A 23,736-nucleotide genomic window follows, 5' to 3' on the forward strand; every position below is an offset into this window, starting at 1 on the left:
CGTTGCCTCCTGTAGCAATGTTTGCAGCCAAAACGGATCTTACAGGGAAGTAACACAAGTGAAAGGATTGGGCAGGATTTCTTGGTCATTTGTGTTTCTTAGAACACCTTCTTCATGCATTTGAAGCAAGTTCTGGTTTGGACCAAAGGCATGGCCTCTCGGGCCCTCACTCAGTCATAGGTGTGTAGTCACCTTGGAACCCATTTGAGTCTTGAATTCCCACCATGGCGGGGCCACCAGAATTCTGTGATCGTTGGCACCGAGAATGGGGGTGGGGCATCAGGGACCGAGCATGCGCAAATTGTGTGGCCTCCGACTTCACTTTCTTCACTTCCGGGACACATAACCAAAGGCAAAATTATTAAGAATTTCAAGATGGTGGCAGTGGAGCGTTGAGCCCACCGTGGGGCCCTGTGCGACTGCGCTTCTCACACATACCCCTGAGGCTCGCCTTGCATGCTGCCGTCCTGTGTTTGGAGGACTCTGTTAGTCACAAGACCCCTCTTTGTGTCGGGTTTTTCCGCCTTTTCCATATGTAGCCTGGGACGGCCTGACATGGTGGTGAGAAGACGGAGAACAGTCAGGCCATCCCGCTTCATTACTCCCTACTTCCTCCTCCAACCCGCCAGACTGCACTTTCTGTAGTTTCCCCAAACACGGCCCTGCTGTCTGCCGCGTCTGGGCCTTGCCTGTTTCCTCCGCCCCAGAGGCTCTCGGAGTTTGGTCTCTGGGCCCCAGCCACCAACATCACCCGAAGCTTGTTAGAAATGCAAATTCCCGGGCCCCACCCCGGCCGGGCTGAGGAGCGCAGACGGGGTGATGGGGCAGAGAATCTGGCTCAGCAGCTCCCCGCGTGATGTGATGCTCCCCTGCTCTTTGGAACTACTTTTTTACACCTCATTTCAGCGGCCTAACTCCTACACGGTTTGTGGAATAAACCCCCACCCTCTGAGTCCCTTCGGTGAATCCCTCCGTTCACATCTCCGCGGATGGCCCTGGGGCTTTGGGTGTGTCTGTCCCATTCTCTATCTCGGCCTGACGACTAAGCAGGGCAAACCGTAGGCACACAGTGACGCGAGAGAAGCGCTGACTGGGGGTGTGGCCAAGGGTGTGGAGGTCGGGACCCTTGCGCCGGGGGCGGGGCCGAGCGTGCGGGGGGCGGAGCTGAGCGCAGATTTCCCGCCCTGCAGGTACAGTCTGTACACCCGCACCTGGCTGGGGTACCTCTTCTATCGCCAGCAGCTGCGCAGGGCTCGGAATCGCTACCCCAAAGGCCACTCCAGAACCCAGCCCCGCCTCTTCAACGGTGAGCTCTGGCTGCCCCCGGCCAGCATGGCCCCAAGCTGTGCCCACCCACCCTTCCCGCTGATGCCGCATCGTTATACCACCCACTCACCACTACCATCAACACCCCACCACCACCCTCCCCCGCTACCGCCAGTCGCTGGGCTCCTTGGCCCGAACCCTGCCCACAGCCCATCTCTGTCCTCCAGGAGTGAAGGTGCTTCCCATCCCCGTCCTCTCAGACAACTACAGCTACCTCATCATCGACACCCAGGCCCGGCTGGCTGTGGCTGTGGACCCCTCAGACCCTCAGGCCGTACAGGTGAGGGGAGGATTGGGGGACAGGGGTAATTTGGGTCACCTTGGGGACTGGCAGCTTTCCCTCACTGGAGAGGGGCTGTTCCTGATCCCTCTGCCAGTGGGATGTGCCCACTCCTTGTGTCCTCACACACAGACCCCAACATGCAAAACACACAGAGACCCCCAAAACCACAATATGGGGAGGGCCAGAGTCCAGGGCATGGCCTGGGGAGGGGGTACAGCTTTGGGGGAACCGGAGCCAGAGGGAAGGGGATCCAGATTCAGGACCGTGGTCTGAGGTTTCTTGTGTCTCTCACTCTCTGTGGCGCCTTTCTGACCCTCTAACTTCTCTCCTCCTCTGTGTCTGTCGGTGTCTGGGTCTCTCCATCTTTCCTTCCCATTTCTTACTTCTCTGTGGATGTGTGTACCTGTGTGTTCCTCTGCCCCTCGAGCCTCCCTCCACCCACCTCCCCATGATCTCCCCTGTGCTGTGGCTCAGCTTCAGCTGCCCCCCTTCTCCCCAGCCCTCTCCTCCCTACCCTCTCCTTCTCCCTGCGCTCGGCTCTCACCTGGCATCTGTGCCCCCGCCCCCGCTACACACCACCCCTCCATCTCAGTGCCTCCTCTCTCCCCCAGGCTTCCATTGAAAAGGAGGGCGTTAATTTGGTTGCCATCCTCTGCACCCACAAGCACTGGTAAGGGGCTGGGGTGGGGGCCTGGGTCCAGAAGATCTTCCCTGACCAACGCTTGCCCCTGTGGGCTTGGCAGGACTAGACCCAGGGAGGAGAGGCTGGGCTGGGGGGCAGGGAGTCGGGATGTGAGGAACCCACCTTCTTCATAAAGTCTCGGGGGGCACCAGCAGAAAAGGAGGGAAGGGGCAGGTCTCTCACCGTGGGGCTTATCAGGCTCCTGGAGCCCTAGAGGAGGGCAGGACAGGCATTTATCTTTCATTCCTGGGGCACGTATTAGATATCCACTGTGCTTGAGACATGGGCAAACCCTGTGAGTTCTTTCCTTGAGGAGATTATAGTCCGGTAGGGGAGATAGCCCTGCGTGACCAGGTACAACGATGACAGACATTTAGTTGGCAGTTGGCACAAGGTACAGGAGGTGGGGGGGCTCTTGGGGAAGTGTGACCAGATCCACTTGGAGGACTTAGAGGCTGACGACCCTGAAGCTGAGAGAGTCCAGAAAGATTGGTGGGCACTGGCTGGGCGATGGAGGGGAGGGGTGGCAGGTCGTGGAGATGACATTGCGAGCAGGGGAGCAGCTCGAACAAAGGCCTAGAGGTGTGAACAGCTTGGCTCAGTTCAGAAGGCCGGGGCTCAAGGCTTGAAGGCCTAGAGATCTGGAACAAGGAAGGCAAGGAGGCCTAGTACCGTTGCCCCTTAAAGTTCCTTCCTGTCTCTGCTGTCCTCCAGGGACCACAGTGGAGGGAACCGTGACCTCAGCCGGCGGCACCAGGACTGTCGGGTGTACGGGAGCCCTCAGGATGGCATCCCCTACCTCACCCAGTAAGTCCCTGTCCTGGGGTGGGTGGCCCTTCCATGCGCACCTTCCCACACCCCGTCCTGTAGTCGAGTATTGTAGGAGTGCCAGCAGCTAGATCTTTGCTGAACCCCTTCCTGACCCTTGGAGGGCAGATCACAGCCCACCCCCCAACTCATCCAGCCGTGGTCCCCGAGAGTGGGAGAGGCAAGAGTTTGGATCTGAAGCCCTGGGCACTGTCAGTGCCTTCCCTTTCTGGTGTGGAAGCCCTGCCTCCTTCAATTCACCATACTCCTTGGGCATCAGGTGGGGCAAGGCCCAGCACAGCCCAGGCTCTAGCACTTTCTCTCCCCTGCTGCCTTGTTTCTCAGCCCCCTGTGTCATCAAGATGTGGTTAGCGTGGGACGACTTCAGATCCGGGCTCTGGCCACCCCAGGCCACACGCAAGGCCATCTGGTCTACCTGCTGGATGGGGAGCCCTACAAGGGTCCCTCCTGTCTCTTCTCAGGGGACCTCCTCTTCCTCTCTGGCTGTGGTGAGTTCCCCCTCACCAAAAGGGAAGCGGGAGCGGGGGTGGATAGAAAGGAGGGAGAGGTCAGGGCTAAAACCCAAAGATGGCACAGCCCCATGCAGTGCACGAAAACTTTGCTTTCAGTGCAGACACTGCCTTGCTGTTATTACCGTCCGGGTGAGCCCGTGGTTTTTAATACCCTCACAACTTCCCACAGAGGATGCACAGAACGAGATGATGCTTGTCACAGAGTACAGACCTGGCAGGACGTGGGTTTCCACTGGGTGGAGCCTAGTTCTCCGGTACCTGGAGAGACTAGGTTACAAAAAGTAGAGAAGCCCTGAATGCAAGGGTGACCCGTGGGTAGGGGAGGATCACAGTCCCAGGCTGTGTGGAGTCTCAGAGGGCAGCCGTGGAAAAGAGTCACCCCACACCAACTGTGCTTGGGGCCCTGGGCACTCAGCCTGATGCTTCCATCCCCCTCTCCATCCACGTCAGTATGTGCAATGCAGCCCTTCCCACAGGCTTGGTTGGGGAGTGAGCATGTGGGCTCAGCAACCAGTGGGAAGGAGGGTGTAGATGCCTGGGGGTGGGGGTGGCAGGGGCCAGGTTGAGAGCTGGTGGCCAGTACCAGCTGTGCACACTGGTCCCCAGCCTGCTCCCTGTACCTTACACTGAGCTGTGTTCTTGTACCTTGTAACACACCCGCTGCCCCTTGCCAGGACGGACCTTTGAGGGCACCGCAGAGACCATGCTGAGCTCCCTGGACACGGTGCTGGGGCTAGGTGATGACACTCTGCTGTGGCCTGGTGAGGTCCCCCTCCTCTTCCTCCCTCACTCCCTTATAGTCCCAGCCACCCCTGCAACTGGCCCAGAGGGGATACCACTCCACCCCCAGTGGCTCCTGGGAGCCAGCTCAAGCTGTGAGGGCAGAGCCCCCTTCACTCTGGAATACTGGCTTGGAACGCGCCTCTACTTCTCATGCCAACTGCCCCTGACAGCCAGCCCTCGGCCTCCGGGGAGCCCTGTAGGCCCCGGGGCATCCCAGAGAGATGGCTGATATTTTACAGCCAGAGCCGAGAACAGAAAATCACCTTTGCTTATCAGAGAAGTCATTAAACCCAACTCTGCGCGGGTCCACTGCAGGCACCCATACCTCACATTGCATGTGCCTCTGTCCCCAGGCATGTATGTGGCATGTCCCTCCATCCATCCGTCCAGACACTGCACATCCCTACATATATCCACAAACGTCGGATAGCCGTGGATTCTCAAGCACATCACTGAGCTGTCAGCTAATCCTCAGAACGTACATCTACCCATCCATTCACTTGACAAATACTTGATGGAACGCCGAACGCGTGCCAGCCTCAATCCTAGGCACCGGGGACACATCTGTGTTCTAGTAGCATCTGCTCCACGTGCCAGATGACAAAACTGCGGCTCAGGTGCCATGACTCGGCTGAAGTTGCACAGCTGGGCAGGGGCAGCGTGAGGGCTAGGAGGCAGGGCTCCCCAGCGGCTGGGGCTCTCCCAGAAGTGCCTGCCCTCCCCCTGGCCATTAGGTGCCTGGGGGGAAGGAGGACTTTTTCTGATGGCACTGCTGCTCTCTCTCGTTCCCTCCCCTCCCCGCGCCTTGGGCCTCAGGTCATGAGTATGCAGAAGAGAACCTGGGCTTCGCAGGTGTGGTGGAGCCTGAGAACCTGGCCCGAGAGAGGAAGATGCAGTGGGTCCAGAGGCAGCGAATGGAGCGCAAGAGCACGGTGCGGGCGGGTGGGAGCTGGGGTCCGGGGGGTGGGGGTGGGGGGATAGGGGTGGGGGGACCCCCCCCCAGGGCACGCCCCAGCAGGAACCCCTCCATGCTGAGCTGTGGCCTGCAGACCTGTCCCTAGAGGCCCGACATGTTTGGTGCACAGGCCTTCAAGGGAGGCCCCCTGAACCCTGAAACAGGGCACGTGGGGGGATGGCTTCCCTGATTGGGTCTGTTTCCCAGACTGTCTCCGCCAAACCTGGTGCCTCGTGTCCTGCAGTGCCCATCCACGCTGGGAGAGGAGCGCTCCTACAATCCGTTCCTGAGGACCCACTGCCTGGTGCTGCAGGAGGCTCTGGGGCCAGGCCCGGGCCCCACCGGGGACGATGACTACTCCCGGGCCCAGCTCCTGGAGAAGCTCCGCCAGCTGAAGGACCTGCACAAGAGCAAGTGACAGCCCCCCCCGACCCCAGCCCATCCCTCATGGCGGGGAGTCCACCCACCGCCCGCACCATGCCATCCCCCTCATTGCTGCCACCACCACCTCCATCAGCGCCCACGGGGGGCCTCAGGGTCCAGCACTGTCATGGGAGGAGGGACAAGGGGACGAGGTCATGAGACCGAAAGGACAGAGGCTGGTTGAAGTCTTGGAGACCCCACAGGGGGAGGCGGAGTTATCCAGGGCAAGAGGAAAGGGGGAGCCTTGGGACCTCTCCAGACCCTGCTGGGAGGGGGCCTCCTCCCTGGCCCCACTCCTGCCCCTGTCAGGGACGTGGAGAGTGCTGGTCGCCCCTCCCTCAGTAGGGCCTCACTCTCACCGAGGGCAGCAGGAGCCAGGAGCAGGTTGAGTCCTCTTCCCCCTTCTCCCTTCCTGGCTTGGGAAAGACACTCAGGCCCCCAAAGTGGCCAGAGCTGTGGTGCCTTGGAAAAGCGGTCACTCAGAGGGGCAGCTGGGCTCCTGTGCCCTGAGACACTGGCCCTCCTCCCCAAGCCTCCCCCCTGCCCACCCCCTTGTCCCCCACCCATGAAGGCATTTTTCAAACAGAGTCATTTCTGGGAAAGTTGAAAGGGCTGGACGTCTGCATGTCTGGACAATCTCGACCTCAGTGACCCCCCTGCAGCCTGGAAGGGGGAGGGTCCTGGTTGCCCCTGACACCGCGCCCTCAGGCTGAGGAGACAGGGAATGCTGGACCGCAGCCTCTCAGGCTCCCTGTGCAGCTGGCCTCTGCCCTTGCCTGGGGCCCAAAGGACTCTGCTTCCCAGGTGCGAGAGCCATCCTATACCCCGCCGCATCAGTTTTTTCCTCATGGCCCTTGTTCTTAGGAACTTCTGCCTTGTTCTCACTCCTGCTTTACCCTCCTCAGTCCCTCTCCTCTTTTAGTTATAAAGCCCTTCCTCTGGCCCTCTAAAGTTTGCCAAGAACCTCCTCACGTCATTTTTCATCCGATCCTTGATCCCATCCTGGCCAGGGAAGGGGGTCCACGCAGCAGAGTGCAGAAATCAAGCCTGGGAGCAGAGAGCTATCTGCTCTCCACTGAGTGGCAGCCTCCAGGACCCCAGGCCTGAGCCCTGCCCTCTTGCTCAGCCTCTCCTCTGGTCCAGGTCCCTTTGGGGCCTCAGAGAGGATTTCTGAGGTCCTCGAGGAGGCACACCTCGGGAGCCTTTGCTTCCTGTGTTCAAGCTTTCCCTCAGGCTATGCTCGCCTCTAGTGAGCTTCTGAGATGCCCCCTGCCCTTGGTTTCTCCTCATCATCCCGCCTCTGCCTCTCTCTCCAGCCATAGTGTCTGGTACCAACTCTAGCAATACCACCAGAATACAGACCCCACCCCCCCAACAGACACGCAGTTTCATGCCGCTGTGCCTTTGCTCATGCTGTTCCTTCAGACTGGAATGCCTTTCCCCTGCTCCTCCAGCCTTATCTGCCTGGCAAACACCCATTCATCTCTCACAATGCCCCTCAGAGGCCCCCTCCTCCAGGAAAACAACCCCCATGCTCCTCACCCTCCAGGCTACCTCTGCTCTTTGTAAATGCTTCTCTCGTGGCACTTCTCACATTGTATTTTACTTGTTTACATGTTTGTCTCCCCTTCTAGACTGTGAACCCTTCAGGGCATGGACTGTATCTTATGCATCTCTGTAATTCTGCGCCTAGCACGGTGCCTGGCACACAGGAGGCGCTCAATAAATCTTGAATGAACGAATAATTTAACTGGGGCTTGATCACTCCATGAGACCATCTTTATTGCTGGTTCCAGGCTGCTAACTGGGAGTTACTGAGCTCCAAGAGCCTTGGCCGGAAACAGTGCTGTAAATAACGTCCTTGCATGCCTGTGTGGGCTTGGTCGGAGTTATGACATGCTTGCCTCAGTGTCCCCCAAATCATGGGAGGCACAGGTGCACCTCCAGCCACAGGGGAGAGGACTAGCACTGAGGGGAGAAGGTCTTGGTCCTGGCCTCTCTTCAACACGTCTCTAACAGAGCCAGAATCCAGGTGGCACCTTAGTTGGTCAACTATCTTGAGTTAAGTATTTAGCTTTGAGGTCAGTATTTTTTTCATAATTTATTATTTATTTTAGAGGGAGCACACAGGTGCATGCAGAGGGACAGGCAGACTCCCCGCTGAGCATGGAGCCCAGTGTGGGGCTCAGTCCCCCCACCCTGTGATCATGACCTGCTCTGGAATCCCAACAGTCAGAGACCCAACTGACTGAGTCATCCGGGCACCCCTGGGTTAATATTTTTGACACATGACAGCAGTGTTCTTTTTTCTTTTGTTTCCACAAAGTGATCGCAGTTTTCAATACATGAAAGTAATTAAGGATATTTATTGAAATAGGAATGAAGTAAAGGAGGCCCTGGGCCCTGGCAGAGCCCCCTTTTTTATTTATTTGAGAGAAAGACAGTATGAGCAGTTGGGGGTTGTGCAGAGGGAAAGGGAGAGAGAGAATTGCAAGCAGACTCCCCACTGAGTGCACAGTCCAACCCTGGGCTCGATCCCACAACCCTGAGATCACAACCTTTGCCAAACTCGAGAACCAGCCTCTCATGACTGAACCACTCAGGCTCCCCTATAGCAGAACTCTTAAAGGTCGCTTTGATATGACTGAAGACTGGGCAACACTGGCCTAATTCCACATTTCCTTGGGGCCAGACCAAGGCATAGTTTTCCCACCCCTGGGCACAATTCAACCTACTCCTCACCCTAAGCAAGGGACCTTGCCATGGCCCCCCAGATTAGGGCTGCACTTAGGGTGAGCATGGAGTAAGGAGCCATGGTTCTCACCTTCCAGAAGAAGGGCAGCTCTCCTTGCTCTCTTGCTCCAGGTTACTCCTATGTTGAATGGGCAAGTCCCAGGGCTAGGTCTCTTTGGGGATGCCCAGCTACAAGGTCATTTGGCGATGGTTCTCTAGGGCTGGTGAAGCATTTTCCTAGAGCCTTAGGTGATCCGCCCACTGGGACATCGCCTTGAATGATGGCCCAGGCCTTCCGTGCTGCTGGCACTGACCAGCAACAACCAGGCTACCTGCCCTTTGCTTATAAGCCAGCAGGTGTCACTGGCCCTAGAGACTTGGGTTCCATTCCCAGCTCTTTCATGCAACATCTAAGTGACCTTGGGCAAATTTCACTTCTCTGACCAACATGTTCCTTCACCTTCCACGGAGATGACACCCTTGAATGTGTCAGGACATTTTCAGGTGCCAGTGACATACTCAACACTAAGGAGCTTAAACCAAGAGGAAAATTTACCAGCCGGTGAAGTAAGTGGGAGATTATGTCCTGGTGAGTGCAGGCATTGCTGGATCCACGGATTCCAAGGGCAGTCTTATCATTGAGCTCAGCTTTCTTTTGCAGTGGTATCATTGTTTGTCAGGTGTTGTCCCTGCAGTGGAAAAGACCAAGTCTGCAAGCTCCAGGCTTACAGGCTACTAGTTGGTTCATCAAGTCTAGCCAAACTTCCCCTAGTCCCAGGGGTTGAGTTTCATTGGTTCAGCTTGGGTCATGTGCCCAATCCTGAGCCAATCAGGAATTAAGGAATGGGCCCCTCTCACTGGCCAGGTTAGGTCACATGACCACACTTGGAAGGGCAGTGTCAGACCCAGCTGGAAGGTGCGCTGGGAGTGTGGAAAATGTTACCCAGAGTAGAGGGGGTCTGATATCAGAAGTGATATAAGGCAACAAAATCATTGACAGTCACCAACAATTCCACTTATTAGAAGCTATTAGGAGAGTCCAATGAGTAAGGGCACATGAAGTCACTTTGGAAAATGCTACATCAGATTCCTAGGGCTATAATACATTATATAGAAGAAATGGAGGTAGACAGGTGGCCCCAAAGGTATTTGAATAATACCTAGTTTAAAAAATAACCAGCAAGCAGTTCATTTTTTCCTGAATCGCAGGCTGGCTGTCTCTAGGGGCAGGAAAGGAGAAGGGGAGGGAACACTAAGCAGGCAGCCATCAGGGCTCTGGGGAGGAACAGAGACCCAGGAAGTCACCATGTGATCCGGAGTAGCCCTCTGCCTACCTGTGTGTGCTGTGGGTGGTCTTAGTCCTCCAAGGCCCTGGCCACACAAGGAAACTTTGAAAGTGGGTAGGAACCTAACCCAGATGGTCAGTAAACCCTAGGCAATGACACTTACTGAGGTCCTGACCAGAGGCAAAGCCCCACAAAGATGCAGAGAAAAACACCTGTCTTAGGGTTCTTCAGAGGAACAGAACCAACAAAAAGTGAGATGATAGATGATAGATAGATAGGTAGGTAGGTAGACAGATAATAAGTGGGACGGTGGCAGGGAGAGGACTCGGAGAGGGACGGGTCTGGATAGGAACATAGGTTCTACCTCTGGTTGACCGTTGGTGATGCCAGACAGGCACGTCATGTCACCGAGCCTCATTCTGGAACAACTGGGAGAACTAAGTGAGATGCGCAGTGCTGTTCAGTGAAGAACACCTGCCCGGCCCCACAGTTACTAATAAACATAGGGCCAGCCCCTCAAGGACTATAGGACAAACTGAGAACATGGATTCTGGAGAAAGCCCATCTGGGCTGGGGTCCATACTTCCTTTTTTTTTTTTTTTTTTTTAAGATTTTATTTATTTATTAAAGAGAGAGCACGAGCCGCGGGGAGCAGCAAAAGGAGAGAGAGAAGCAGACTCCCCCCACTAAGCTGGGAGCCAGACCCAGCGGCTCCATCCCAGGACCACAGGATCATGACCTGAGCCAAAGGCAGACACTTAACCAACTGAGCCACCCAGGTGCCCCCACGCTTTCCATTTATTAACTGGATGAACGTGGTTAAGTTACTTAACCTTTCTGTGCCTCCGTCTCTCCTGCATCCACTGAGGGTGTGGCCAGCACTGCCGCGGAAGCTGATTGTGAGGACCTAGTGAGTTGATACCTGCAGAGCTGGGCACCTCTTCACGTTAGTGGCTGTGGTTCCTTAGATGCCGATCCCCGTGACTCAGAGGATACAGGCTGTCCCTGTCATAGATTCAGAGAGGCCAACCTGCCCAAGACTGCCGCACAACTAGTAGGTCAACCTGCTACAGAGCGTCCCTCCACTGGGGAACCTCCACTAGGAGGCGCTAACGGGGGGGGACGGTAACAAGGGTCTGCGGCAGATCTCTTCCAGACGTTTAAAAATCGGAAGAACAAACTGAACGTTGATCCTTCTGTGAACCACATTGTCACATTTCTTTCTCTGCTAGCAGGAAACGGCCAGCACAAATGGGAAGAAATGGCCGGGGCGGGGGGGGATGAGAAAGTTGTGGACAGACTGGTGGGAGCTCTGTGCAGCTCCAGGGGCCTGACCAAGGAGAGGGGAGTGGGGAGGAGGGAAACTCTGAACGGTAAAGGGCTTGGGGAACAAATCTGCCTTCAGGCCAGGAGGGGGGGTGCACAGTAGGGAGAGAACTACATGGGCACCCCTCAAGAGCATCTAGACCATAACTGGCTTCTTTTTTTCCAACTTTGTCCTAATAAGCAAAAATATATTTTTCCAACTTTATGTCATTTACATATGAAAGCAACAGGGTTTGCTTTTGTAGATCTTATTTAAATCTCCTTTTATTAACAACTTTATTGATCTATCATGGACGTAACACCAAATTCATCCTTTTAAAGCGTCCAATTCAGTGATTTTTAGTATATGCACTGTTTTGTGATCATCACAATCTAATTTAATTTTTTTTTAAGACTTATTTATTGATTTGTGAGAGAGAGCATGCATGTGGGGGTGGGGAAGGAAGGGCAGAGGAGGAGAGAGAGAGAAACCCAAGCAGACTCTGGTGATGCAGGAGCCCCACATGGGGCTTTATCCCATGATCCTGAGAGCATGACCTGAGCCAAGAGTCAGTCGCTTAATCTACTGCGCCACCCTCATAATCTAACTTTAGAACATTTTCATTTATCCCCAAGAGAACGACAGCGCCCCTTGGATGTCACTCCCTGCCTCTGCGGACCCACACCAGACAGCAACTGATGAGCTTTCTGTCCCCACAGGTTTATACAAATCACAAACATGGCATCAGACAATACGTGGTCTTTCGTGACCAGCTCTTCTCACTCCGGCTGTTCTCAGGGCTCGTGTTCCAGCACCTGTGCATACTTTACTCTTCTTATGTTTGAATAATATTGCATTGTGTGTATATACACCATATTTTGCTTATCCGTTAAGTCAGTTGACAGGTGGGTTCTTTCCACTTTTTGGCTGTCATGAATAATGGTGCTATGAACATCTGTGTACGGGTTTTTGTGCCAACAGATGTTTTCAGTTCTCTTGGGTATAGACCTAGGAGTGGAATTGCTGAGTCATATAGTAACTCCACATTCAACTTTTTCGTTGTGAGTTTTCTTAATGCGGCTGACAGTTGCTTATGTGCAGAGAAAGGCTTCTTCAGAATGCACTGTGGCTTTTAAAAATAAACACTCAAAATAAAATTTAAAAAAAAACAATTAAAATTAGGGGCACCTACCTGGCTCAGTCGGCTAGGGCACGAGACTCTTGCTCTTGAGGTCACGAGTTCAAGCCCCACATTGTGGGTAGAGCTTACAAAAAAAAAAAAAAAAAACCTAGTAAAAAATAAAATTTAAAAAGCTAATACTCAGTTTCTTAAATTGCAAATTTTAAAACATAAGCATTTTAAAACTTTAAGTTCAACTTATTAGTCCTATTTTCATCATAAATCCAGTAAATGTTAATAATAACTTTTAAGGGGACTTTAATAACTGGTCCTCTTGGGGCACCTGCGTGACTCAGTGGGTTAAAGCCTCTGCCTTCAGCTCAGGTCATGATCCCAGAGTCCTAGGCATCGGGCTCTCTGCTCAGCAGGGAGCCTGCTTCCTCCTCTCTCTCTGCCTGCTTCTCTGCCTACTTGTGATCTCTGTCAAATAAATAAATAAAATCTTTAAAAAAAAAATTGGTCCTCTTTTCAAAATTGCAGCCGCTCTAAGCAGTTTATGTTATATTTATTCATCCCAGATATTCTACTTCCTTTTTAAAGGGAACTGATTATTATATGTCAATTATATCTCATAAAGCTGGAAAAAATAAGTAAAAAAAAAAAAAGAATCCAGTTATCTTAAAAAAAGAGAAACCAGCCTCCCAAGTACTTTATTTGTAATCTAATAAAAATAAACATATAAATATAGTAAATTTGGGGGCACCTGGGTGGCTCGGTTCAGTGTCCAACTCTTGATATCAGCTCAGGTCTTAATCTTAGGGTCATGAGTTTGGGCCCCACGTTGGACTCTATGTTGGGTGTGGAGCCTACTTATAAATACATACATATGGAACCCCCTGGGCTCCTGTGAGGTTAATAAATAATAATAATAATAATAAATACATACATACATACATACAGCAAAATTTAAGTTTCTTCATTTTATTTTATTTTTAAAATTTTAATGTTTTTAAAAAATGTTTTGGTTCTATTTACAATTCCAGTAAGAATTTTTTTCATTTTCCTTTTTTTTTATTAATTTCTTGTCAGCGTAACAGAATTCATTGTTTATGCACCACACCCAGTGCTCCATGCCATATGTGCCCTCCATAATACCCACCACCTGGATCCCCCAACCTCCCACCCCCTGCCCCTTCAAAACCCTCAGGTTGTTTTTCAGAGTCCATAGTCTCTCATGGTTCATCTCCCCTTCCAATTTCCCTCAACTCCCTTCTGCTCTCCATCTCCATATGTCCTCCATGTTATTTGTTATGCTCCACAAATAAGTGAAACCATATGATAATTGACTCTCTCTGCTTGACTTATTTCACTCAGCATAATCTCTTCCAGTCCCGTCCATGTTGATACAAAAGTTGGGTATTCATCCTTTCTGATGGAGGCACGATACTCCATAGTGTATATGGACCACATTCGTCCATTGAAGGGCATCTTGGTTCTTTCCACATTGATGCTATGCCATTATAGCATCAGTGGCGACCGTGGCCATTGCTGCTATAAACATTGGGGTACAGATGGCCCTTCTTTTCATTACATCTATATCTTCGGGGTAAATACCCAGTAGTGCAATTGCAGGGTCATAGGGAAGCTCTATTTTTAATTTCTTAAGGAATCTCCACACTGTTCTCCAAAGTGGCTGCACCAACTTGCATTCCCATCCAGTAAGAATTTAACTTCAGAGTTCAGTCTAAATCAATTATTCAGCTGCCCAATGTATGTATGTATGTATGTATGTATGTATGTATGTATATATGTATTTTTTTAAGAGTATTTATTTATTTGACAGACAGAGATCACAAGTAGGCAGAGAGGCTGGCAGGGAGAGAGGAGGAAGCAGGCTCCCCACCAAGCAGAGAGCCTGATGCGTGACCCTATCCCAGAACCCTGGGATCATGACCTGAGCTGAAGGCAGAGGCTTAACCCACTGAGCCACCCAGGTGCCCCCAATTTATTTAAAGTTTTTTTGTTTTTTTAAGTACTCTCTATACTCAATGTGAGGCTCGAACCCACAACCACCAAGCTCAAGAGTCCCACTCTCTATGACTGACCCAGCCAGGTGCCATTCAACTGCCTGATGTAAATTAGAATCTCAAGACTTCTCTTTTTTTTTTTAAAGATTTTTTATTTATTCATATGAAAGAGAGAGTGTGTGCAAGAGTATGGGCAAAGGGAGAGGGACATTGAGAGAAGGAGAAGCAGGCTCCCCGCTGAGCAGGGAGCCCCATGTGGGGCTCGATCCTGGGACCCTAAGATCATGACCTGAGCTGAAGTCAAACACTTAACTGACTGAGCCACCCAAGTGCCCCTCAAGACTTATCTTTTAAGCATCCTTCTATGCCAAATTATTTTAAAGAACTTGAAATACCAAATAGGCACAATATGACACACACAAAAATTAACATTGTTAGTTCAATTGTCTCAAGCAATTCTACACATAATTCTTTCTTTTTAGTCTATTTTTTTAATTTTTTTATAAGTACATAATGTATTATTAGCTCCAGGTCAGTGAATCGCCAGGTTTATACACTTCACAGCACTCACCATAGCACATACCCTCCCCAATGTCCATAACCCCACCACCCTCTCCCTACCCACCTCCCCCCGACCCCCTTAGTTTGTTTTGTGACATTAAGAGTCTCTTATGGTTTGTCTCCCTCCCGATCCCATCTTGTTTCATTTATTCTTTTCCTATACCCCAAACCCTCCACATTGCATCTCCACTTCCTCATATCAGGGAGATCATATGATAGTTGTCTTTCTCCGATTGACTTATTTCGCTCAGCATAATACCCTCTAGTTCCATCCACGTCATCGCAAATGGCAAGATTTCATTTCTTTTGATGGCTGCATAGTATTCCATTGTATATATATATATATCACATCTTCTTTATCCATTCATCTGTTGATGGACATCTAGGTTCTTTCCATAGTTTGGCTATTGTGGACTTTGCTGCTATAAACATTTGGGTGCACGTGTCCCTTCGGATCACTACGTTTTTATCTTTAGGGTAAATACCCAGTAGTGCAATTGCTGGGTCATAAGGTAGCTCTATTTTCAGCTTTTTGAGGAACCTCCATGCTGTTTTCCAGAGTGGTTGCACCAGCTTGCATTCCCACCAACACTGTAGGAGGGTTCCCCTTTCTCTACTTCCTCACCAGCATCTGTCGTTTCCTGACTTGTTAATTTAAGCCATTCTGACTGGTGTGAGGTGATACCTCATTGTGGTTTTGATTTGTATTTCCCTGATGCCGAGTGATATGGAGCACTTTTTCATGTGTCTGTTGGCCATCTGGATGTCTTCTTTGCAGAAATGTCTGTTCATGTCTTCTGCCCGTTTCCTGATTGGATTATTTGTTCTTTGGGTGTTGAGTTTGCTAAGTTCTTTATAGATTTTGGATACTAGCCCTTTATCTGATATGTCGTTTGCAAATATCTTCTCCCATTCTGTCAGTTGTCTTTTGGTTTTGTTAACTGTTTCCTTTGCTTACACATAATTCTAAATCTTCCCGAAGTTGGTAATTACCTAATGAGAAGACATTGGAAGATTACCATCCTGAGGACTATGGTGGGGGTCGGGGGTGGGTGGGCAATTCCTTTGGTGATGGAGGTTTCGGAGAAGATTTGTGTGTGTGATTCTTTCAGGCTGAGCCCCTTTTTGTAGCCACTATGATGCAGACTCAGACACTTACAAGGTGGGGACCAGATCGGCCACAACCTGGGGTCTGAGTCCTATCATAACTCAGGGGGAGGGACAATCAGTGATTGTCACCAATCACTACCCGTTCTGTAGCACTTGTTTGGATTCAACCTATTGTCTATTTGCTGCTTCATTTTTCTTCGAATTCTCTCTAGGAGACAGACTGGCTTGAGTCATGGCTCTGCCAATTACGGTTGCCCCTTGAACAACATGGCGGCTGGGCTCACCAACACTGCCCCGCCCTTTCGGACACGGTTGAAAATCTGGGCATGGGGCACCTGGCTGGTTCAGTGGGAGGAGCATGTGACTTGATCTTGGGGTCATGAGTTAGAGGCCCACATTGGATGTAGATATTACTTAAATAAATAAACAAACTTAAGAAAAAAAATGAAATTTGTGTTTTAAAAAAAGGAAAAACTTTTTAAAAAAGAAAGAAAAGCTAAATATAACTGACTCTCTCCAAACTTAACTACTAATAGTCTACTATTGACCCAAAGTCTTACAGATAACATAAAATGTTGATTGACACACATTTTGTACATTCTGTTATTATATATGGTGTTCTTCCAATAAAGTAAGTGAGAGAAAATGTTTCTAAGAAGTCATAAGGAAAAGGGCTGCCTGGGTGGTTCAGTCAATTAAGCATCGCACTCTTGATTTCAGCTCAGGTCATGATCTCAGGGTGGTGGGATAGAGCTCTGTGTCTGCTTGAGATTCTCTCTCTCCCCCTCTCCTCCTGCCACTACCCCCCATCTAAATAAATAAAATCCTTAAGAAGAAGAAGGAAAAAGAAAACATTAGGAAGAGAAAACATATTTACATTACTGTACCATATTTACTGAAAAACATCCACATATAAGTGGACCCAGGCAGCTCAAACCCGTGCTGCCCAAGGATCAACTCTATCAGCCCTGTGACCTTGGGAAGACATTTAACCTCTCAGTGCCTCAGGTTTCTCAGCCATAAAGTGCAGGGGAAAAAAGGACCTGCTCAGAGGGTTGGTCTGAATATTGAATGAGATCACCTGTGTCCAGCTCTCCAGAACAGTGCCAGGTCTACCGTAAGCATAGCTTAAGGGTTTGCTCTGACTGTCATTGTTATCACCATCATTCTCACATAGGGCACTATTCACAGGGCATCTAAGTGGGTTCTACGTGTGTGAGGTCATGTCTGACTCAAGGCCACAGCTTCCAAGGTCATTCTTTTTTTATTATTTTTTAGTAATCTCTACACCCAACGTGGGGATTGAACTCATGATCCTGAGATCAAGAGTCACATGCTCCTCCAACTGAGCCAGCCAGGCACTCCCTAAGGTGATCCTAATGACCCATGTCATCCCTCTGCCATGTCAAATGTTCCCTCTGCAGGACAATGCTTCAGGCATGGCCTGAGTTCCAAAGCCCACACTTCCTACCATTGTGTCCAGGTCTGGGTGTTTTGTGAGATGTGTTGATGGCCCTTTAAGAGGCGGTAGCTGGCTTCCGGTTGCCATGGAGACAGCTGGACGCAGCCTGGGTAGCAGAAGGCAGCATGTCCTCTAAACTTCAATCCACAGGTGGGAAGAGGGCTGTTGGCACTGGAAATTGAAGAGGCATCTTCTCCTCTTCTCCCCCACCATCCTCCTTGAGGTGGCCTTGGGGATTCTGCTTTGGGGACTCATATCCCACCCCTGTCCCTCTCCCCAAGATTGCCATCTCAGCCTCTCCTCCCTCCCTAATCCCCAAAGCCAAGGACCACCAGCCCTCAGCTGAAGAGAGTCTGCCAGCCCCAAAGGCCAATGCTGAAGCCATCCACTTCCTCAGCACCCTCGGTGAGCCTGGACAGTGGGGGCGGTGGGGGCACAGATGTGGAGAGGAGAGAAGAGAGAAGGCCCAGACCTGGCACTGTCTCTCTCAGCCTTGATTCCCCTGGGACTCAGAAAGGGTTCTAGGGTTACTGATTTTTTTTTTTTTAACACAGAAAGGTTTTTTTGTTTTGTTTTGATTTTGTGTGTGTGTGTTTTTTAAGATTTTTTTTATTTATTAGAGAGAGAGAGCATGAGCAGTGGGGAGAGGGAGAAGCAGGCTCCCCACTGAGCAGGGAGCCTGACATGGGCTCCATCCCAGGATCCTGGGATCATGACCTGAGCTGAAGGCAGATGCTTAACTGCCTGAGCCACCCAGGTGCCCCAATAATTGTTTGTAAAGATTTATTTATTTAGGGCACCTGGGTGGTTCAGTCAGTTAAACCTCTGACTCTTGCTTTCAGCTCAGGTTATGATCTCAAGAGTCCCGAGATCGAGCCCCATGTCAGACTCCCTGCTCAGCCAGGGAGTCTGCTTGAGATGCTCTCTCCCTCTCCCTCTGCCCCTCCCCACCCAGCTCCTGGGCTCAGGCTTTCTCCCTCTCTCTCTCTAAAATAATAAATAAATAAATCTTAAAAAAATAAAATAAAATATTTATTTATTTATTTATTTGAGAGAGAGCACAGAAGGAGAGGGAAAAGCAGACTCCCCGCTGAGCAGAGAGCCCAACATGGGGCTCCATCCCAGGATCCTGAGATCATGACCTGAGCCAAAGGCAGAAGCTTAACCCACTGAGCCACCAGATGCCCCTATTTGTTGATAATTGTCGAGAGAAGACCCCAAGGACATGGGGACTCGGGGTGGTGGCGGGGTCTTCATCTGCTGTCTGTTGTACAGGCTAATGGAGGGGAGGCAGGAGCTGCCTGGGACCCAGGAGATGAGGAAGGGGTGGGTGGAGACAGTGGGGCCTTGCGGGGAGGGGGGGTTCTGAGAGTTGAGACCCAGGAGCTGGGGCTTTATCTGTGCCCATGGGAACCTCCCCACCCCCAGAGCAGGAGGAGCTGCAGATGCTGCTGTTCTCTGAGACTCTGGCCATGGTCTCGGACACAGGGGAGCCTCAGGGAGAGCTGACCATTGAGGTGCAAAGACGGCAAAACAAAGATGAATTTGGTGTGATGTCACACTGCCTCTTCGTGCACGCCTTTAGCCGTGGCTTCATGGACAAGATGCTCTGCGGAAACTCCCTCCTGGGTAGACTTGCGCTGCCTGAGGCTTCACCTCCGTCCTTCCTCCTTCCCCCCTCCACCCCCATTCCTAGGACCTTCACTCAGGACCCACCCTGGACTTCACCTTGAGACCAGAAGGCGGCCAGGAGGGTGTGCAGGAGGTGGGGGTGACAGGGATGTTAATCACAGCTGCAGACTTACGACAAGAGCACCTCTTAGTTTCCCTGCAGTCACAGTCCCCCTGCGTCCTCCAGCCTGGGCCCCCACCCTCCCGCCCTGCGGTCTCCCAGCCTGTCGCCTGTGATGAGGTCGTAGTGACGGCAGCCTTCCTCTCCTGCCCCAGGCTACCTCTCATGGAAACTGCATGTCATGGAGCAACATAGTCAAGAGTTCATCAAGGTACACCCTGGAGCCCCAAGCCTAGACCCCAAACCAGGGAGAAAGAATGGAGACCCCGGGAGGGAGGGAGGGAGGGAAGAATGAGGGGACTCAGCAGGATGTCACCCCCAGCTCTCTCAAAGTTACCCTGTAATCCCCATCACACTTGGAAACCAATCCATCTGGGGCAACAGGTTGCATCTCACAACCTTCTAATACACGAACCCTGGGTCTAGTCCACCTGGGGGCTCCCCAGGCTGAGAGCCCAGTAGCTCCGTGAGGACCATTCGGGCCAGCCTTTCCCAGAGCCTGGACTTTTCCAAATTCTCCTCACCTCCAAATTCTCCTGCTCTGTGCCTCCCACACCCAGCTGCAGCCACTTCATTAACTTCTGGAACAGGACCAGTTTTACACGCTGGAAAGCACACATGCCTAAGAACTTTCCCACAGAAACCATTCCCCTCTTTTAAAACCCATGTTCTGAAGGGCATTTGCTTTTTAACTTTCTATTACACCATCATATGCCTTCTGGTCTTGAACTTCGCTACAAAGCGAAGATTTTCTATCCAAATTTCCCTCAGTTTTCTCATTTCTAAAGGAGAATGGGGCAAGGCGACCTGTGGGGGTGCTGTTCATGTTCAATCGGGACCCAGGCCAGCTCTTGCTTCTCCCCTCCCTGCTCTGGCCCTTAGTTCCGCGTCCTCCCCATGGAGAGGAAGATGACTTTGGTGAAGCAGGATGACCAGCTGACCATGACCAGAAGTGTCAAGGAGGGGGAGGTAAGGGCAAGAGACAGGTAGGGGCCGTTCCCCACATCCTCTTCGAAGCCAAGAGCAGGGGCCGGATTGTGTTAGGACAGGAGCAAGGCATGGAGACTCGGCAAGTACCCTATATGAGCCCAATACCTGGCTTTCCCGTCCTCCCCACCCCTTCCCAGATGGAAGTCCCTGACCCAGACTTTTCCTGAACAGGAAGTCAAGACCGAAGTGACTTTTATCCCAGGGAGCTCAACCACGGGCTTCATCTCAGAGGCTGCCAACCTGGTGTTGCTGAGGGTGATGGCCTGGCGGCAGACGGTGCCCAGCAATGCCCGTTTCCTGGCCTTGGACATGGAGGGCGAACTCTGCTACTCCACTTACGTGAGGGGTCTCCCTGGGTGGGGGACTTGGCCTTGGCGAAAGCCAGGAAGGGCACGGAGGTCGCCGAAGCAGGGGAAAAGACAGCTTCAGGGGAGGAAGAGCAGGTGGGCTGGGGCCCTGCCGGTGGGACTTCCAAGGGCAGGAGAAAACAAGTCTTCATGTGTTCAAAGATCACGTGGGGGCAGGTGGCATGAAAAAGAGGAAACAAAGCGGGGAGCAATTGAGAAGCAATGCTTCTTGCCCAGAAGTCAGTCCAGGAAAAATAAACATAGCGGAGGGCTGCTTTTAAAAGACGTATTTTTTTAACATCAGGAAATGCACCATTTCCAACTGCATTTTTATTATGTCTCAGACCTGAAGGGTTCCTTTTTTTTTTTTCTTTTTCTTTTCTTGTGGCTAAAACTTCATGATCGCCATACCTAGGACTTTCTGCCATGTGTGATTTTAAAGCTATGCTTCTAAGCACACGTTTTGGGGGCTGATTTCACCAACTTTGTAAATGACATTCCAGTCTTTTCTATCACAAACATGACAAACAGCAATGTATTTGATACAAACAGGCCCATATCACTTCCCCCACCTTCTCTGAAACACAGGTCCTGCATTAGCTCCTTTTGGCCTGTGTCCACAGCTGCTCCCGGCGTTTTAAATTGTAACAACAACAGGGCGGCCTGCCTGCAGCAGCAGGAGCCACAGATCTCAATCTAGCCCCCTCCTCAGAGCATCTCGGACCCCTCCCTTAAAGACCCTCCCCACCCTCCCTGCCCCCACCTCCTCAGGCTCACACCTGTTGGATGATCTCATCCCGTATCTGAGTCTGCCAACCAGGAGAACTTGGTCATCAAGATGATGAGGGGAGCGTAGGGCGAGTGCAGCATGGAACTGGCCTTCTACAAGGGGACCCCCACTTAACTTGGGGGTGCGATTAAAATCCTGTGGTGGCTGAGGGCCTGGACAGCCAAGGGTTGTTTGTCACTGATAAACAAGGAACGAAGCAGCAAGATGGAGAAAAGGGCCAGGGTGAGATTTGGGGGAGATGCTGGTGGGCATCCACCTCACCTCCCTCCCTCTTATCTTGGCTGCTGTCAGCAAGACCTGGGCTTCCAGAAGATTCAGGTGGACCGCCAGCAGGTAGAGGTGTTCATCGTGGAGCAGACCGTCCACTCAGTGAAAGGCATCCCCAATTCCTGCCAGTTCTATCTGCTGTCGGATGGGTGAGCTACTGACAGTTAGGGGGCAGTGTGGAGCACAAGCCTGGGAGCTGGATCCTGGGGGCGGGCATGGGGCCAAGGAAGACTACTGTCTCTGGGGACATGACCAGGAAGAGCGCCCCCTGCTTTATCCACATCATTCATTCTTTTCCACATCATTCACACATTTACTCCTGATTCTTACCATGCCCAATCCGTGCCCAATAGGTATGCTTTCCCTGATGCAGTCTCGCCCAAACCTCACCAAGGAGCCCTGAAGGGCTGAGAAAGTCAATGCTAACCTCACAAGGCCTAAGGCATGGTAGCTAAAGCAGCTGCCACCGCTGGGTATAATACCAAAAAGCACCAAGGTCTGAACAACCACACTGGGTAGAATCAATGTGCGTTGGGGGGCGAGGGGGACATCCTGGCACATTGCCAAGCTGTCATTAGCCCAGCACAGGAGCAAAATCATTTGAAAATTGGGGAGGGAGAGGGGGGTTAGAATTTGTTTCTTGAAATTTCCAAAAAGGTATTGATAGAATCATTACATTGGGAAAACAAATAATCGGAACATCGTTGGCTTTCCTTATTTTATAACAGCATGTTGTTTCGATTTGGGGGGTCACGAAGCAGGAGGCTCGTGAGGTTTTTTCTTTTAAGATTTTATTTATTTGACAGAGAGAGAGAGATCATAAGTAGGCAGAGAGGCAGGCAGAGAAAGAGGGGGAAGCAGGCTCCCTGCTGAGCAGAGAGCCCCATGCGGGGCTGGATCCCAGGACCCTGAGATCATGACCTGAGCCCAAGGCAGAGGCTTTAACCCACTGAGCCACCCAGGCGCCCGTGGTGAGTGTTTTAGTGCACACCAGCACACATCTTCAAGCGCACAGACAAGACCCAGTTTGAAAAGCTGGACCATTATCTGGGGACCTAGGAATGAACATGACCCTAGAACTCAGAGATAAGTGGTGTTGGGGAAGCAGCAGCAAAGGGAGGCCCCCAGAACCGCTGCCAGAGGGGTGGGCTGGTGTAGGAAGACTCCCACTGTCACACCTGCATTGTATTCCAGGCACCTGGCCAAGAGAATCCAGGTGGGTTCCCCCGGGTACTGCCTGATCACCCAGATGCCTATCTTGACGGAGAAGGGTGAGTGAAGCCGCTGGCTGGTGGAGACTTCACGAAGGAGAGGTGGGGAAAACAGGGACCTTCCGGGGTGCAGAGGCTGGACTGAGTGGAGACGGGGAAGTTTTGCCCTCCAGCCCCTGACTCCAAGGCAATTAGGGGAGGATCACTTTGCAAGGACTCCCTTCCAGCAACTCTGGCCATCTGAGCAGAACCCGGGGCTCCACCTGGGACTGCAATTTGAGTATTCTTGGGCATGCCCCTGTATCTGGGGAAGGTTCTGGCGTGGGAGAGTGCCGCCTTCCTCCCTCCGCACCCAGATGAGATTGAGCCTCGCCCCGTATTTGAGAAGAAGCCCCTGGTGTGGGAGGAGGATATGGAGCTCTACTCGAGGTTCGTGGACCGGAAGGTGAGGAGAGGATGCAGCCAGCCTGGGGTCCCCATTGCGCCCTGCGCATGAATTCCACCATTACCGATGCCTCTTTGTGCCTGCTTGAGAGGCACACCCGGACGGTTGGGGGGCCCTCCTTGGAGCGAAGGGGGCGGCGGAGGGGTGCTCCCGGAGCGCGGGGTCCCGGGTCCTGCTCAGGCTCGGTCCCCGCCAGGAGGAGCTCCGTCTCAGCCACAGCAGCTACCTGCGGCAGCACCCCGAGGCCCAGGCGCTCATCTCGGACTTCCTGCTCTTCCTGCTGCTGCGCCAGCCCGCAGACGTGGTCATCTTCGCCGCGGAGTACTTCGGCCCCTTCGCGAAGCGCCACCCCCCGACCTCCGCCTTGCGCTCCTCCCACCGGCCCAGCCCCTTCCGCTCGCTGGACCCTCGGGACCCCTTGCACTAGGCGGGGCGCAGCGGGCGGGGACCCGCAGGAAGTCGGGCGGTCGCCGGGGGCGCAGCGGGGAACCGGAGGG

The 23,736-nt window shown here is 52.1% G+C and overlaps 2 protein-coding genes across 6 annotated transcripts in view; both read left to right on the forward strand.

Annotated features, from left to right (window-relative positions):
- Window positions 1-7,547, forward strand: part of PNKD (PNKD metallo-beta-lactamase domain containing) — a 61,319-nt gene extending 53,772 nt beyond the window's left edge. For both annotated transcript variants that reach the window (XM_032857189.1, XM_032857190.1), the window contains 8 exons: window positions 1,191-1,306; window positions 1,494-1,606; window positions 2,221-2,279; window positions 3,006-3,098; window positions 3,444-3,607; window positions 4,306-4,392; window positions 5,231-5,346; window positions 5,614-7,547. In XM_032857189.1, the coding sequence (XP_032713080.1) occupies window positions 1,191-1,306; window positions 1,494-1,606; window positions 2,221-2,279; window positions 3,006-3,098; window positions 3,444-3,607; window positions 4,306-4,392; window positions 5,231-5,346; window positions 5,614-5,787 (922 nt within the window). In that variant the 3' untranslated portion in view covers window positions 5,788-7,547. The remainder of the gene's footprint in view (window positions 1-1,190; window positions 1,307-1,493; window positions 1,607-2,220; window positions 2,280-3,005; window positions 3,099-3,443; window positions 3,608-4,305; window positions 4,393-5,230; window positions 5,347-5,613) is intronic.
- A 9,730-nt stretch (window positions 7,548-17,277) lies between these two features.
- CATIP (ciliogenesis associated TTC17 interacting protein) lies at window positions 17,278-23,736 on the forward strand. Of its 4 annotated transcripts, XM_032857197.1 has the most exons (11): window positions 17,287-17,305; window positions 17,419-17,547; window positions 17,710-17,802; window positions 18,826-19,026; window positions 19,345-19,400; window positions 20,072-20,158; window positions 20,351-20,518; window positions 21,608-21,732; window positions 22,778-22,854; window positions 23,151-23,239; window positions 23,436-23,736. In XM_032857197.1, the coding sequence occupies exons 2-11, from the start codon at window positions 17,523-17,525 to the stop codon at window positions 23,664-23,666; spliced, it is 1,152 nt and encodes a 383-aa protein (XP_032713088.1). In that variant the 5' UTR covers window positions 17,287-17,305; window positions 17,419-17,522; the 3' UTR covers window positions 23,667-23,736. The 4 variants fall into 4 exon arrangements, with proteins under 4 accessions (XP_032713087.1, XP_032713089.1, XP_032713090.1 ...); XM_032857196.1 differs by having other exon boundaries at window positions 17,278-17,547; XM_032857198.1 differs by having other exon boundaries at window positions 17,278-17,547; window positions 18,831-19,026.

The sequence above is a fragment of the Lontra canadensis genome, unplaced genomic scaffold (assembly GCF_010015895.1).
Source record: "Lontra canadensis isolate GAN:19392208 unplaced genomic scaffold, GSC_riverotter_1.0 scaffold13, whole genome shotgun sequence".
In the NCBI taxonomy this organism is placed as follows: domain Eukaryota; kingdom Metazoa; phylum Chordata; class Mammalia; order Carnivora; family Mustelidae; genus Lontra; species Lontra canadensis.